The following is a 17,849-nucleotide window of genomic DNA, read 5'->3' as shown; positions in this document are numbered from 1 at the left end:
GCACTCCCTATTACCCTGTGTCAGGAGGAGTGTCAGTCTCCCTGTAGCATGCATCACCCTCCTCCTACCAGTTTTCTTATAATAGAGGTAAGAGGAAATGAACTTTCTTTTGCTCTATAAAGTGGGAAAAAATTAAAAAGCCAGAAGGGAGAATGCATGTTTCTATGTAAGAATAAATATTTCTGCCTGTTATCTGTACCAAAAAAGATATAACCAAAGAAACAAACCTGGCCCTCTTCTCTCCTGCTTTTGGTCTCTTCCTAGTGGTTGTTGGCATTTGAATTTAACATCATTTTAGACACTTTTTTAGACAGTGTCTGCTGCAGCTGCCCTTGTAGAGCTGGGCATCTGCAAGGTGGCCTGGCGCTCAGGTCCGGGACTGTTCTCCAGCCTCACACATGCGCTGCGGGGCCTGCCAAAGCTTCCCCATGATGGTTTTGTTCCCTTTTTTGTCTTCTCTAGGTGTTCCCTTCCCGAAGAACTTCCTTCAGATCTGCAAGAAGATCCTGTGCCGCCTTTTCAGGGTCTTCGTCCACGTCTACATCCACCACTTCGACCGCGTCATTGTGATGGGTGCAGAGGCCCACGTGAACACCTGCTACAAACACTTCTATTACTTCGTCACAGAGATGAACCTCATAGACCGCAAGGAGCTAGAGCCCTTGGTAAGTGTCACCGTGCCGTGATGGCACCCAAGTCACCCCCAGGAGCTCAGCCATTGGTCACAGTACACTTCCAGACCCATGAAAATGCTCCCCAATGGCTAGCCGTTAGCTGGAGGATTGCAAAATTAGACAGGATTTAGAGGTCAGATAAAAGTCGGGAGATGCTGAGATGTCCATGGCCACCAAATAAGGGTCTTAAACTTCTCTCTAAGAGGTGGCAGAATTTAGTGGGATTGTAATGGTTTGGGCCAGAGAGAGTAGCTTTAATTCTTAGCTCCAAAACCAGTCACTTATTTACTTAATCCCTTAAATGGGCATCTTTGATCTCGCATGTCATCTCTTACACTGTTCTTCCAAGATGATCAGAAACATTTCTTGAGTCAGTAAATAAATATTTTTCACCTACTATGTGGCAGCTACTGGGCATGCAGAGTCAAGTACAGATGCCTGGAGTAGCTTTTACTCCAGAGACAGAGACAGAAGGAAGCCCCAGATGAGAATATAGTATCACAGGGACTTTGCTTTTCATACTGAAACCCCTGTGATACTGTTTTAATAGGATATATTAGAATCCAGAATGTTTGATATGAAACTGTACTATTATTGTTTAGGTGAATTGGGACTACTTTCATTTTCTTCATAAGTTATTTTTACAGTTGGACACAATCTGTGCTTTAGAAGTCACGGACCTCTGAAAACCCCATCATCTTTTGTAACATGTGTTATCTTAATGTGGATGCCCTCATCACAGCTATTTCTAGTCGGCTCTATCGAGTACTTTCTTAACCAGTAGAATACAGTGCTTTATAGTAAAGTCACGCTTTTTCCTTGAAACTGTTAAAATGGCAGTTTTGCTAAATATAACTAACAGAGCAACTAAATTTCATCAAAGTCCATCTGAATAGTGGCCAGAATGCAGGGGCCAGGCTGTTATCATCTTTTGCTACCCTATCTTCCTTTCTCTTTATGTACATGTTTTTTAAAATATAGGTTTTATTATTATTCACATATGATAAGGCCAACAGATCAGGAGATGACTGCCATTGAAAAGATCATTTGTTATACTCACAGATTCCCAAGAGAATGGGGCACACCATGTCCCAGGGGCCACACGGGAACCACCAGCCTTGGTCAGAGGCAGAGGGAGCAGGGAAAACGTGGGCAAGAGCCTTTATTGTGGTTTTCCGGGGAAGGAAGGGGAGAGGCAGGGAAGCAGGTTTAAGATTGACTAATGTGAGTAATTTTAGCGGGCTCTAGGGCAGAGGGATTGTCCTTAGTTGTCCAGTGCCTGGTCCAGGGGAATAGTAGCCCTAAGTGTGAGAGGCTGATGGAGGAGCTGGGCTGGAGGTGTGGGCTCTGGGTTCCTGGGTATGTACTGGTTGGTGAGTAAACAGCTCTAGGGCGAGTTGTTTACTATCTCTAGGAATTGGCTAGCTCTGGGAGGGGCAGTCCCTCCAGGTCAGCAAGGCCCCAGATGTTAAAGGGTCAAAATATAAAGAAATAAAAGATGTTTAACACAATACAGTACCTGTGTCTGGCAACAAAGCTGTTGGTGAATTTCATATATGTATCACCTTTAGAGTTTCTGAACTTGAAATCTATTATCATGCTATGAGAGTACATGGCATAAAATATTTCTCTCTGCATCACTCAAGAGTTCTGGAACAAAGCAAGACTTTCTGGGTACAACTGAGGTGTATCGTTGGCCGAAGAAGTGCTAATTTTCTTCATTTTCTTTCACGACAGCTTTCTAGAAAGTTCTCAGGGGCAGGAACTAAGTTGTCCCTGAATTTGGTTGGACAAGTAGTGTGGAAAGAAGCTAAAATGCGTCATGATTGAATTTTGCTAGTTTGTCCTGTGTAAAGGCTGTCATGAGTAAATAGCCTCTACAAGAAGAAAAGGTTGTGCAAACAGCCCAAGGGAGTTAAATGCTGGAAAGAGTGATAAAGCTAATTTCAAAAATGTCAAGGACAAAGGGAAGTGGATAGGGGCCACATAAGTGACGAGAGTAGAGAAACCACTCTGATCTCGTAGAGAACGTGGTTCCTCGTCTGGGAAGTTTAGTTCAGTTCTCTACAATTGACATGTTCAGGTGGAGGGGAGATAACTTCTCCAAAGGCCCCACAGAAGGAAGAGGCTCTCAGCATTTGCGGTCTTGGTTTTGCTGAACTAAAGGAACAGAAACATCAGATGGATAGAGCGGAAAGTGAATTTCTTCTTAACATACAGAAGCATAAAGTCTGTTGTAGGACAAAAGCTGAGTATAAGTTAGCAAATAGAGAAAGCCTTTCTTTACCATCAAAAAACTCTGTTATTTTCTATAACTGAAGAAGGGCTCCAGGGATTCTAACACCTGCCAGTGCCGGGAGCTGACTGAAGTCTCAGAGTCAGAGACAGGTCCTAACGGCCCAGTATTCTAGATAAGAGCCTCTTTAGGGGCCTGGGAAAAAACTACGATTGGATTAACCAGGAATTATTAACAGTGGAAGAGAGCAAAAAGGGTATCAGTTTTTTCTCTCAGAAGCTTATATTTCTTTAAACCTTGCTTGAAACAGTATCCTTCCTACCTTTATATTTTGTTATTTATAATTACAGGAAGATTAATTTTAATGCTTTGACATATTCATAGCAAGTATTTTTAAGGCTTAATTCTCTGAAATTATATATTCATTTTACACAAAACAGAACCTATAAAGTAACAGAAAAAAGATATTGAGAATGTTTCTGAGAACAGTAGTTATATAATGTCAGGCTCTGAATACTTATGTAGTCCAGTGTCCACCAAGAATACCGTACTTATTACTGAAATGGGGGCTTGCAATAGTTGATAGTGCTACAATACCTAACTTCTAAGTCTACTGTTGCAATGCATATATTAAAATCAGTCATATCATATCAAATCAAGACATTTTTATTTGATTTGCACATATCAAGTACCCCACATATCCAAAGCACATTGCTCAGATGTTCTAAGTGCATAAGAAAGATATGCTTTTGAGAATGCACAAATGCAGTCTAAAAAATATAAAATAATGACTGTCACTCATCTTCGGCCCTTGAAGGATGATAAAGAAGTCAGGCATTTGGCCTCACATTCTAGTTGGACATTCTTTATAATAGAATGCAGCTAGGGGCCAGAGGACAGCATTTATCCGGCCAGTTTCCTTTAGAACATTAGCATTCCCAGAGTTCCCACACCTCCAGTGGGACGTTCCTGCTGTCATGCCCTGGGATTCCACAGTGTAGAACTCGAAGACCCCACCTCATGTTTCTATCCACCACACTTCCACCACGCTCACCCTTTGCTTTTGTCTGATGTTGATTGAGTGGCCAGCACCCCACAAGGGTAAGAGATTCAGTCTCAGTGCTTAAGACAAGGCTCCAACTCTCTGAGTTCAAACCCTGGACCCTTCATTTGCTAACTTGCACTCTTGAGCAAGATAGTTGGCTTTGCAAAGCCCCATCTTCTTCATTCATAGAATGAGTATAATAATAGAATTGCTGTAAACATTAAAAGGGTTAGTCACATGGTAAGTGCTTAAGATATGTTAGCTGTTGGATGACATAGTGAATGTAAAGTAGTGGCATGTAGTAAGCAGAGATACCCTAATTCTCCCTTCCTAGCTCCCATGACCTTTGCCATCTTAGTGATCCCCTAGGTAGGCTTGTAGCAGATAAAGTTCATTGTGTTGGTATCAGCGTCTCCCAGGGGATTGTCAACTCTGAGGGCTGGGAGTATACAAGATATATGCTTGCATTGCCCGTGTTACTTAGCACATAATAAATGCTTAATGTGTTTTTGAATTGGGAAGAGTACTTTGAGGATGATTCACCTCCATTCAAAGGGATTATGCAACAAGCATTCCTTCCTTGGTGCCACGCCCATCTCGATGCCTGCAGACCTCCACTTATTCATTGCTGGATATAACGCTTCATCCTATGGCATTAGCCATAGAGATTAAAAGCAAAATAAGGCGCAGAGCCGTGAAGGGATGCATCATAAGTCTTAGGCCTGACAGAGAAAGATGGGCCTCCACCTCCCAATCAGTTCTCTGTTCCTGATTCCAACTAGGTCACCTGGGGGATGTTAAATGCTCTCACACTGCCTGTGTGTCCTGGCGTGCTGGGCATAAAGTGACCAACCCTCCCAGATTAAGCACTAAAAATCTCATGTCCTGGGAAAACTCTCAGTCCCTGGAAAACAGGGATGGTTGGTCACCCTGTCAGGCCTCTGAGTGGGAATGTACTTTGGAATTCAGAAGCTGAGAAGAGGTCACCCTGGCCGGCTCAGTGAGAAAGGCCAGCTCGTCCATCTGCCTACAGGGCATGCCTTGTGGCTCCCGATGGGACCTGCCGGTCAGCAGCAGCCTGGGAAATACGTGCCATTTCATTTGGTCTCCAACGGGGAGTGGGCGGCTGGAGCACTGACAGACACAGACGACGTGACAAGCAATCCATTTCTCATGTAAATGCAACAGCTGAAGATGACTTGAACTCAAGCAAGTTCACAGTTGGAGGAAAAGAGCCCAAATGGTGGTGGTAATTAGAAAATGGGCCAGGCCCTGATTGAATGAGCAGGCTGGCTGGCGCTTGGCAGCCTGGGAGTCAGCTGACAGAATTGAGCTAATCCGAATATCATTAGCAAGCACTGCAGCCAGCAGTGTTTTGTTGGCCTTGCACTAAAAACAAAAGCAGACTCGGAGAGGGCTGTTAGCAGTGCAGGAGCTGGTGAATAAAGAGCTGATTAGGCAGGAGGAGAGAGGTTGGCGAGGTGGGAAGGAAAGACAGCGGGGCACTTGTTACCCCTAAGGCACCTGCTGACTCCTGGGTGACCTTGATCCACGGCCTTCACTTCTGTCTCCATTTCCTTATTTCTAGCAGTGGAGATGATTATACCATCACCTACCTTGTAGAGGTGCTGCTGTGAAACCACATCTCACCGCAGGGCTGTTCTGTTACCTTATAGCAGGGCACTTGGGCCATAGAACTTCTCCGTGTTTCTAAATAGGGGTCCTGCACACCAGCTGCTTCAGAATCTCCTAGAGGTGGCGTTTTTAAAGGTGCATGCTTGGGCCTCATCACAGATACACCGAAATCAGAATTATTGAGGTTAGTGCCAAGTACCAAGCCTCCTCGGTCTCCATCTCAAACTTTAATGTGCACGTGAATCAGCTGGGCGTCTTGCCAAAATGCGGGTCCTAATTCACTGCACCTGGGCCTGGGATGGGACATGAGTGTGCACATTTTGCTCCCAGATGCTCCCACTTCCCAGACCACATTCTAAGGGGCAAAACTCTAGCTTACACTCTCAAATTTGAGACAGTTTTTTAGCACATCATCTCTTCCCCTTCTCTAGGATTGGCGGTTGGCTCACTGAAGTGGGAAGGTAAAGCAAAGAAGAAAAATCTAAGGATGGGTGTTGGCTAAGAGTATTTTATTCCTCAAAATGCCAGACCTGAGTAATGCTCAGTGAAAACAGACCACTTTACTTGGTCAAATGAGTTTACAAAATGCTACATCATCTCCACCCTTGAAGACTCAAAATGTTCAGTCACAGATTAAAGGCCTTGAGAAGTCATCCAGTGAAGACACTGGTTTGATTCCGTGTAGCCCACCCCGTTTAACTGCATTTGGCTCCTGAAATCTTTTTTTCTTTGTTATCACTCATTAACGTCTTATAGAGATCATGATCCGTGGAACAAACTTTGGGCAACACCGTTCATCTTTGTGATGGATTTCTGGATTTTGAGTTTTCCCTCCCTACCTCCACTCTGGCCACCACACACTGATCACTGCTGTGTGGGGTGCCAAAGCCAGAAAACTAGGAGAGGGAGATGGGAAGGAAGTGAAACGCCTCAAATCGGAGGGCTTCACAGAAACACAAGAAACCCTGCCCTGTTCATGCTCACTCCTCAGTCCTCCCACATGACTGTGTGATGCTCCATCATTGAGTTCTTACCATGTGCAAAGCACACGAGCATTCCCAAGAAATAAACACTAGCTCCATTTCTTGAGTTCCAGATGTTCCATTAAGCTCTTTACATATATTATTTCATCTGTTACTCACACTTGTTACCTTTATTTCAAACAGGTGTGGTGAGCAATTCCTCAATATTCAAACCATGTTCCTCTCCATCCCTCATTGTTTTCATTACTGCCATCTTTTGACACCAAAGTGTCCCCTCCTCCCCCAGTTCATAGGCGGTGCCTCTTGGCTGATGACTGAGGTTCATTACCAAATGATTTTAGGCTTCAGCACCAAAACCACTGCTTTAAAAACGGGTACTTTAGGACCAGATAGAAGAAAAACAGTTTGAAGACCAAAGATTTGGAGAGCCTTGCTCATAAAGGCCCATCACATCCCATCTAAGCCCAAGCATCTGCTGAGCTTGTGTCCCCCTAAGAGGTGGCCAGGCCACGCCTGCACTTCCCTTGGAGATGCTTGGGTGAGTGCAGCAGCCCAGGTTGGCCTGTGATGGCCAGATCAGGGCAGGACTGTAGAAGAAGCAGAGCCTCTCACATGAGCCAGGGCTGCTCCCCAAAATAGCTAGCAATGAAGAGCCATTGTGGGGCCTTTGAAACGACCTTTTCTTTTGAAACGTCATCTGTGCAAAGGGCTCCAGGCTGCTGCTTCTCAGGCGGGTTCCTTGACTTTCAGCCAAATGGCTCGGACATGGACACAGGCGTTGAAGAAGAAAGAGCATCAGCCTGCGAGCCTGGCAGTTTGGCCTTTACAGTGACGTTTGCACTATTGGGTTACCACGTAAGTTGTCTGACCCCGAGCGAGGCATGTAATGTCTCTGGGCCTCAGTTTCCCGTCTGTGAAAGAGATCAGATCTAGAGTCCCCAGCTTGTCTTACTGAGATTATGATCTTTGACATGGTGTTTCACCAGCCTTGTCATCTTTCATTCGAGGTGACCTTCTCTCTTTGCTTAGAGAGGCCTTCATGAATTAAAGACCACGATGCCAGCGGAGGGGGTGTACCTGGCACAGAGAGTAGCTGGAGTTTGCATTCAGGGACTTTGTCAATTTAGATGGGGTGTGTGTGTGTGTGTGTGTGTGTCCAGTATGGCATCAATTGGCAGTGGTTGTTCAGGGCAACCCAAATGCCCAGAGATGAGAGGGAGTGCCTGCCAGAGACCATTTTAGGAGCTTTGGCAGATATATCCTCAAGTGTCAATTTGAAAAATAGCAAAGAAATGTGGGATTGTTTTCAATGAACTGCATTGTGCTGGGTTACTGGGAATGTGGCACAATCAGCCACATGTCTCTGTCAGCCCCATTTATTCATCCTTTGTTGATGTTCAGAGAGCTTTTGTTCGATGTGTAGGACGGTAGGTGGCTGAGTTTTGTGTTTTGGTTTTGGTTTTGGTTTTTTTTCTCAATTGGGTCAGGAGTGGGTTGTGGTCTGGTTGATCTGAGAACCTGAAATATGACCAATTAGAGTTGAAGACGATGCCCACGGGGAAATTGTCAGCACATGATATTAAGTAATAAAAATAGGATCCAAAACTGTGTTGGAAAATCACTCTAATCATGTATCTATCTATTAGCACTGGCTATTAAAATCATCTAATCATAGAGGAGAAAGAAAATACGGCAAAATGTGTCAAGAGTGGTTCTCTGGGTGGAATTATGGGTGATGCTTTTTTTTTTTTTTTTGATGAGGAAGATTAGCCCTGAGCTAAAAGCTGTACCCATCTTCCTCTATTTTATATGTGGGACGCTGCCACAGCATGGCTTGATGAGCAGTGCATAGGTCCACACCAGGATCCGAACCTGCGAACCCTGGGCTGCAGAAGTGGAGCGCATGAACTTAACCACTGCGCCACTGGGCGGGCCCCAGTGATGCTTCTTTCTTATGTAAAGCTATTTGGGCTTTTCAATTATTCTGTCACAAACATGTGTCACTTTTATAATAATCAGAAAAATCAAACTGTATGCTGTAAAATGCCTTAGAACAAAGACAAAAGCGGCACATGACAAGCGGCCTGTGTGCCCAGGACCAGGGCTCTAAGTGTGATCTCTCCCTTCTCTGGCCATGCCCTCTGCTCCCCTTTCACAGGGCTGCAGGTGACGGAGATACTCAAAGGAGCAAGCCAGTAGTCGTGCAGACCCTGTTGTGACGGTAGTTGGAGGTGGACGTGCACAGTCACCTTGGAGTAAACAGTGAAGCTCTCCGTGGATATTGGGTGGTCCCTCCTGGAGTAGGGAGTTAGGCATCTTTGTAAACAGCGAGGTGATGTTATCTTTATAACATGTACACAGTTCTAGTTTTGAAGCAGGCGGATCTCGGTGATTCTAAAGCACGTGATGAAGTCTGTGGATTACCCACGCACATGTCCAGCTTTGTAGGCACAGGCTTCCCTCAGGCCCCTCACTGCCAAGGGCACCATGATCTTGACTGAAGGTTTCAGTTGGAATTTTTTTCCATCCAGATTCCTCTACTTAACCAGATGTGGAGAGATTTTTGTTTTTTTCTAACTTCAAGTTTTAAAAGAGAATGAAAGGAATTTGTTGACAAGAGATTAATCCATACCATGGTATGGTCTATATACAGTTTCTTAAACTTAAGCATAAGTGTATGTACACTAACTACAAATAATTTTTAGCTGAAACTATAACGTAGGTCTAGAGTTAATTCCAATCCCTTCTTACTAAGATATTAGCAAAAACCAAGACCAGAAGTGACTAACTAAGATAACTCTGCCCTGGTCTGGTCTTGTTTTATCATTTTTCTTCTCAGAGAGGGCTGGTCTCTTCTCCTATCCCCAGGGACCCATGCTCCATCCTGGTTTACAGCACCCCATATCTCTGGATTGGTCATTCCCCTGTATGGGGTTGATTTTCTAATCATAACAAATTCTCATTGTTTAGCTGTTTGGTTTAAATTTTAAAATAGAGTCTTAAAAACTATCAATATATTTCCATAACTCTTATTATTTCTGTTCCAGTTTTCCATTGCATACCTCTGTCTAATTCTTACATGTCAGATCATCTTCCAGCTCTGCAGGTAGGCCCACTACAGCAGCGCAAGAATGTCTAGACTTAAAGTCACACACTGTCTTCTCTCTTTACCTTTGTTGAGTGGGAATGGTTTATAGACTGCCTCTGATTTTGACTGGAAGAGAGTCAGTTCTATACCATTCAATAAACATTTATCACTTGCTGACTGTATGCTGAAAATCAAGTCCCTACTTTCAAGGAATTCATTGAAAGTTTTCATCATAGCTTGCATTACTGCAGCATCTCCCAAAGTATTTTTCCTAGAATCTTCTAGGTCTAACGGATGTCAAAAGGTATTTTGTGAAAAGAGGCTCCATGATCAATTAGCTATGGGAAACAGTGAGTTAATAAAGGTATTCCAGTTTCTTTAATACCTTAACATGCATCCTAACTCTCCCAGCAAGGCAGAGAACATGCAGATTTATTTGCTTAGGGAATCCTTTCTCTAGAGAGCATCTTGTGGGCCTAAGGCTTTGAAATACCCTTTGGGAAATACTAAGTACACAGTCTTATACAGTCTACCTTCTGTATTATAAAGTCATCCTCTTCTGGCTGCTGAGGGTCTGTTAAGCGTTTATTGAAAACCTACTGTATGTTAAACATCATGCTGAGTGTCAAAGTGACAGTCAAATAAGATACATCTCCATTCTCTAAGAAGCTCACGGATTTAAAGAATCGTACTCTTCAGCCCATTAGGTAGAGCTGCACTGGCCATTACAGTAGCCACTAACCACTTATGGCTACTTCCATTTAAATTAATTAAAATTAAATAAAAATTAGTTTCTTGTCTTAAATGGTAATTGTGTTGGGTAGTGCAGATAGTGAACATTTCTATCATTATGGAACATTCTCTTGAATACCACTGAATTAGAGGTTCTATCCTCAAGAGTTAATTCCTACAATACACTATTAATACCCTCTCCCACCACAAATGGCTGTCAAATGTGTTCAAAGTGGTCCCCATGCTGCCTCAATGAGGCATTGCCACTTAGCTCCTTAAGCTGCTAGGATGGTCTGCTTCTCTTTGGTAGGCCATTCTCTCCTGGTTTACAGGTGAAGAACAGATAAGACTCAAAACCATCTGCTAAATGGGTCTCATGTCAGGATCTCCACCTCAGGGAGCAGTTGCACTTCAGGGAGCACTCTTCAATACCCCAGGAGTGCTGTTGACCTCTGGGGCACCAAATCATCGTTATACTTTACTGTGCCTGCAGTGTTGGAAATTGCTGCAGAATGTCAATCACAGCAGGAATTAATTCATCTTCATGAGCATTTGTATGAAAACGTGAATAGTCAGTATGGCTTGATGCCCATATAAAAGCCTGCCAATTGTTGGCTGCTATGTGTGGTCTAGACTAGTTCAAATTTCCCAGCTAGATAAGAGTAGATTCTTTGGCTCCAAAATGTCAGTTGAGTATTAACTTGGGATTTGAATGCAGGGAGGTTCTCCTTATTGAAATATAACAGTATATCTTCTCTCACCACCTGCCTGTCCCACCACAATAAAAGCATGAGGATAAGATTATAGATGGTCCATAAGCTAGGGACTTGTATGGTCACTTGTGTGGCCCTAAGAACACCTCATCCCATGAAATAACTGTATATATAAAGGTCAGATATACAAGCCACCAACAAAACCAGTTAAGCCATAATGTAGTACTGAGACGTAGTACTAATCAAATTAGTTCCACGATGTTAGTGCCCATAGATTCCTACTACATTGTGAATCTGAGTGTAACTGGACCAATAAATAAAAATAAATGCATATAGGTAGATCTGGATGAAGAAAGAGAAATTTAGACTACTCCACAGGGAACTTCCTAGAGTTCCTTGAATGGTTCCATGTCCTCTCACCTCCTGCCCATAGAGAGTGTGTGCCCATCCCTCTGCCTCCATGTCCTCCTAAGTCTTGCTCATCCTGCAAGTCTTGACTTAATCACCCCTTCCTCACAATCGACTTCCCCTCACGTTACATCATGTTAGGTCCCTGCAGGCTGCTCCCAGAGCTCCCTGATCCCAAAGATAGCAACCAAGATGGAAGCCACAACATCTGGAACGCAGAGTGTCAGGAGGGATAAAGCATCACTTCCAATATTTTCTATTCCTTAGTGCGTCACTAAGTCCAGCCCACACTTAAGGGGAGGGAAATTAAGCTCTATCTCTTGAGGAAAGGCATATTAAAGAATTTTTGGACATATTTTTAAACCATCACACAGACGAAAATTTTTTAACCAGAGATGTTTGTCTTTGGCCCCTGCATTTCCCTTTCTTCTCTCATTTCCCACATCCTCCACCTCAGGTCTGCCGCCTCTCCCGAGTGATCATTGCCCCAGACATCACCTGCCTCAGTGAAACGCCTGTTACCTCAGTGTGGTCACTTCCCCCGCCCCTTCCTACCCATGCTCCTTGAAGAAGACAACCTAGCTAGTGGTCTCCACTTTCTCACTTCCCTTTCCACTCACACGAATCTGCCCTCAGTCACTCCAGAAACCTGCTGTTTCTCCTGAAGTAGTCCCCTACAGCCCTGTGCACTTACTCGTGAAACAGAGAAGAAACAATGAATAATATAATTCACTAATAATTCATGTTATGGACAAATCTTAAAAACATTGTGCTGAGCAAAAGAAACCAGACACAAAAGGTGCAAACTGTTTGATTCCATTTATATCAAATTCTAGAACAATCTAAACTAATCCACAGTGGCAGAAAGCAGATCAGTGGTTGCCTGGGACCAAGGGTGGGGGTAGGGGATTGACCGCATAGGGGCAAGAGGCGGTTTTCCGAGGTGATAGAAATGTTCCGTGTGTTAATTGTGGTGGTGTCATGGGAGCATATATCTGTCAAAACTCATCAAACTGGACATTTTATTAAAGACAAAATCTACCTCTTTACACTTTATTTTTAAAGTATGTTTGGTAAATGCACCCAATGCGTTTTACGAACAGCCTCAGTATTCACAAGAAGAATGTTTTGACAGGTCTTTGTGGAAAACTTTAGTCTTCCTGCTGCCTGGGTGGTTAAGGAGACAAAATGAAAGGAAAGGTAGCAACTTATCTCTAAGGGCCAATTAGGATATCTGCATTTTCAGTTGGTTATAACAACAAAAGCAATGCACAGAGCCACGTGGCTCTCCCTCCCCTCCGGCAATAGTTATGAGTAACTGTAAACCATTCTGCAGCACATCAGCTGGGGAGATTCCAGAAAATATCTCAGTTCTGGGCCTTATCCCAGACCTGCTGAATCAGAATCTTCAAGGTTGGGGCCCAAGTGAATTAAAGCTCCTCAGGTGGCTCTCCTGTGACACCATGGCTGAGCCCCAGGAAGACTGAGTAGGGTGCTTCTCAAACTTTTTCCTGCCCAAGGACATCTGAGGAACTTGTGAAGGAGGTAAATGCATGGGTCCCACCACTGGAAATTCGGATTCAGTAGGTCCGGAATGGGGCTCATGAATCTGCATTTTTAATAAGCTCCCAGGTAATTCTGATGCAGGTGGTCCAGGCATCAAACTTTGAAGCTAATAGCAGCTATTCCCAAATTTCTAAGCAGAATTGGAGTTCAACAAGATGCCTAGGCCAAAGAGTAGCCCTTCCATCTTGATTTTTTAGATGGCATCCAGCCCCCCTACTTTTTCCTTAAGCCCGGGCTTACTCCCTTCACCCTAGCCATTCCCCCAGAATCACTCCTATACCCAGTACCCTGTTTAGACCATAGTGGTGTTTTTGTCACCCCCTGCTGTCAGCAATCATCACCATACTCTGGAAGCCAATCCCCCTAGACCTCACCCCTTCAGCCTGATGCCTCACCAGTGTTAGAGCCCCCATCACACAAACCTTAGTGCTACTGGGGATATAGCAACCAGCCAGTCTTGGTCCTTGACATGAACCTTCTTATCAGTGCAGAGATACAAATGGTTCTAGTTCTCCCACTGCTAAAATGAGAGGCCATAACCAAGATGAGTGGTCCTTAGCAACAGGTTCTGTGAAAGTGCTGGGTGAGGCCCAAGCCAGTTCTGGGGCCTTACCTCCTTTCCCACCAGAGCTGCACATTTCTTTCCTTACTGTCTTCTGTGTAAGGTTACATTTTTTAAAAATGGTTTCTGCTGGTAAAACAAGTTGTAGATCCACTGGATTAGGGAAGGTTTAGATTTCCCTCCAGTTCTGACACATCGTGGATCCAGAATGACATAGATGGTCATTGCCTTTCCTTTTACTTCATTTATTTCTGGTAGTATAGTTATTTTAAAACAGAGATTTATGGTAGAGATTTCTGTCTATGTCTTATTAAAGGATTTCAGTGTAGAAGAACTTTACATGGCCTGTAATAACTATACACTTTTTAAATTTGATATGTTCAGCATCTGAGGATATAATAATAGGGAAATTTTTTGAGTAAAGCTATGGACCAGGTGCTGTAGGAAATGTGTTTGTGTATTACCTCATTTAATCTGCACACAATTCTATGAGATAAATACTATTTTTATCTCCATTTTAGAGAGCACAAAATCAGACAAAGAGGTGAAGTAACTTGTCCAATGTCACACAGCTCTGTGGACCCAGGAGTTGAACACATGCATTCTGACTCCAAAACTCAGACATGGCCTCTGCTGAGGAAATTCATGAGGTGGTTTTTTGCCCAGGGACACACTAACTCAGATGGGTTCTGATAATCTAATCGACAGCAGCTAGATGATTCCAAGGTTCTATCTCTCTCTCAGTGGTGTCTGGCTGTGAGACCATGGTCAAGTTACATCAGCTATCTGAGCCCTCGGAATGTGTATTGTTGAATGACTCAAATGGATAACAGTGTGCAGAGAGCTGGTGCTCAATGCTGAGGCAGCAAAAAGACATGACCCCTGCCTCAAGAACTTTAATGTCTGTAGGTCAGGAGACTCACACCCAAAGCCTATAGAGGTAGCAAGGATGAGTTAGTGAGCAGGTAGTAATAGGAAGCTGTGGGAGCAGGCACCATGCAACCCCAACCCATGGTTTCCATGGGAGAACAGAGACCCAGGGTTTCCACATCAAAGGAAATTGGAGCTCAACCATTTTAGGTGAACTTTCCAGAATTTTAAGTGGTGGCAACTGATTAGAGCAGTTCTTGTATTTTATTTTTAAATCTACAGGCCTAACCAACTCTTTCTAGGAGTACGATTTGCCTAGGGACCACCGTCTTGTACTCCTGCCTTATATGGAGCCTGTGCTGGGCAGGAGAGGGTCTGCCCGTTACAGCCTGGCCACACATCCACAGTGTCTGCACTTAGATTGTTATTTTTAGAGTTTTGCCTTGTCTTGAAAGCCCAGACCATCCAAGCAAAGAAAGTGAAGCATTGGTGTATGTGCGTGTGTTGGGGAGGTATACAGGGTTTGCATGAAGCAGTCAAAACAATGGCCATTTGATTAGGTTGCTGTCAACTCCACACCATACTGTTCTATGCTCCATCACCATTGCTGGTCTGCAGTGACTGTATTGCTGCAGGCAACAAGATACAGACACATCTGTTCCTTTGTCATTGGCTTCACTTGACACCACCAGTGTCATCGCCAGTTGGCATTTAGATTGTTGACCCCATTGCTGCCAGGCTCGGGCCATAAGCAGCTGTTGTTCTTGTATATGCTTACTCCAAACAGTAGAGCCTTCAGAAACCCCATCGTACACCACCCCTGCTCTGGGGAACTGACAGAAAATACCAGAATACTTACAGCACACACTCAAGGGATTTTAACTTATTAATCTTTGAAAAACATTGGCAAAGGGACAAGAGTCAAATATGTTATTTGCCCACATCTAACATAACATGGGTTTTAGTTTTATGGCCCTCATGATTGAAGAGGAAGACTTGTCATTAAGGTTGGCACTCCTGCTCATATCTAAATTCCATTTTTAATATAAGGTTTCTGTTGTGGTTTGCTCTTTTTTGGAACTCACTCTTTCCCAGGTGGTTATGACAGCCTTTGTATGTACACTACAGAGGAATCTTAATAAGTGCTCACTGAGTGTGGTTTTTTCCTTGGTGTCACTGGTGTGAGATGTTAGCATTCTGAGAGGTTCTCAGACATGGTTCCTCTTTATTTTGGTTTCCGTTGAGGGTGCTTGGCATTTTGCGTTAAGAGAGACATTATTCTAAATGGAAGAATTCTTATAAACATTTTCATTTCCAATATTGACAGCGGTAACAGAGGAATTTAATTAGTTGGATGTGCATATGTTCTTGGACGCACATGGACAAGCATACACACGCACACGTGTGCACAAACACTCAAACACAAGCTGATGCTCATTTTTTCCTGATAAAGTTTCAAATCTTTCAAAATGCCTTTTCTCTGAGGGTTTTTTTTTCATTTTGTTAATGGAATTGTATATAAAAATCGTCTTCCTTGAAACTTTGAAATTGTTTTTTCCGATTGATACCTATGTGGTCTTTGTCATTGTTGTTTTGTTTCATTTTATTTTAAATTATGGTAAAATACATATAACATAAAATTTACCATCTTAACTAAGTTTACAGTTCAGTGGCATTAAGTAAACACACATTGCTGTACAACCATCACCCCCATCCATCTCCAGAACTCTTCATCTTGATACGTATGGTTTTTATTTTTTAATGTTTTTTCCCCATGTGAGCCAGGTCTTTAGGATGTGCAACTGAGGTCAGAAAGGAGAACAAAAAGTATGCAAAGGAAAATGATGTCTGCTTTTATTTCTCTGCAGCTGAAGCAGTGCTGCTCCTGACTGTCAATACATTTGACAATTTCCCTCTTATATTGGGAGCAAAACACAGTGACAACAGTATCACATAATGACTTCTATTGCTAAAAAGTCTAAAATGATAGCTACATAATATCAAAAGAGCAAGTGAGGATGCACCCCTAACAAGTAAAAATTGCTTGACCCTCCAAAGCACATTCCCTTTATGTAAAATTCATGTTGTTTTCATGATTCATTAATTGGGAATCTGAGACTAAAAAAAGAGAAAGACTTGCCTCCTCCCGCACCCTGACAGCCGTCGAAGTTTCTGTAAGGGACTGTAGGCGTGGGCAGAGTTTATTCCATTCTTGTTTTTCATATGTTTTCTTACTGATGTAGCATCACTGCTCTCCCAAGAGAGGAGAAATATTGAACTATGTATGGCCGGGTCAACTTTGGAAAGGCAGCGTGGGGACCCATTTGTAATCACCTGGGCTTTAAAATGTTAGAGTCACACTGCTCTCGGTATATCTGCCGGGTGCAGAGCAGGGTCAGCAAACTTTTCCTGAAAAGATGCAAATACTAAATGCTTTGGCTTGTGGGCCATAAACAGTCTCTGTCCCAACTACTCCACTCCACCACTGAACCGGGCAGGCAGCCACAGACAGTGCATGAACACATCAGTGTGACTGTGTTCCCACGCAACCTCATTTATGGACATTGACATTTGAATGTCATATAATATTCATGTGTTATGAGATGTTCTTCTTTTGAGTTTTTTCAACTATTTAAAAACACAGGGGCTGGCCCTGTGGCATAGTGGTTAAAGTTCAGCGTGCTCTGCTTTGGCAGCCTGGGTTCGCGGGTTCAGATCCTGGGTACAGACCTACACCACTTATCAGCCATGCTGTGGCGGTGACACGCATACAAAATAGAGGAAGACTGGCAACAGATGTTAGCTCAGGGCCAGTCCTCAGCAAAAAAATAAAAAAATAAAACTCATTCTTAGTTTTTGGGCCATACAAAACAGGTGTGGACTGGATTCAGGCTGTGGGCTGTGGTTTCCAGGTCCCTGACATAGAGGAAAAACAGGATTCCAAGGCCCTTTGACAAGATCCGAATGACAGATCTTGGTTCAAATTCTCGCTGTGCCAAGTATTAACAGCAACCTTGGGCAAGTCACTAACCCGTCCAACTTTGGGTTTCTCCACGGGGGAAGCATAATGGCCGTCCCACAGAGATGAGAGTCAGTGACAAAGTGGGACACACCGTGGTGACCAGCCCCTAAAGCTCTGAGGAGCCTAAATTTTTCTCTATGGGAGCTTGAGAACACGTTTCAATTGGTGATAGTCAAACTCCTAGCAAGCAATCTTATTTTATTAAAATGAAAATTCACTTTGTTTCGTGTCTATTTACTCCATTAACATAATACTTTGATCCTACCAAAGGAATGAGACTCTTAAGAAACTACAAACTTCCTAAATTACAGGCTC

General features: G+C 43.4%; 1 protein-coding gene across 1 annotated transcript in view; it reads left to right on the top strand.

Annotated features, from left to right (window-relative positions):
- Positions 1-17,849, top strand: part of MOB3B (MOB kinase activator 3B) — a 182,746-nt gene that overhangs the window by 148,144 nt on the left and 16,753 nt on the right. The window contains exon 3 of the mRNA XM_014786006.2: positions 463-665. Coding sequence (XP_014641492.1) covers positions 463-665 — 203 coding nt within the window. The remainder of the gene's footprint in view (positions 1-462; positions 666-17,849) is intronic.

The sequence above is a fragment of the Ceratotherium simum genome, chromosome 20 (assembly GCF_057802395.1).
Source record: "Ceratotherium simum simum isolate JZ-2026a chromosome 20, ASM5780239v1, whole genome shotgun sequence".
In the NCBI taxonomy this organism is placed as follows: domain Eukaryota; kingdom Metazoa; phylum Chordata; class Mammalia; order Perissodactyla; family Rhinocerotidae; genus Ceratotherium; species Ceratotherium simum.
This window is presented reverse-complemented; position numbering and strand designations above follow the sequence as displayed.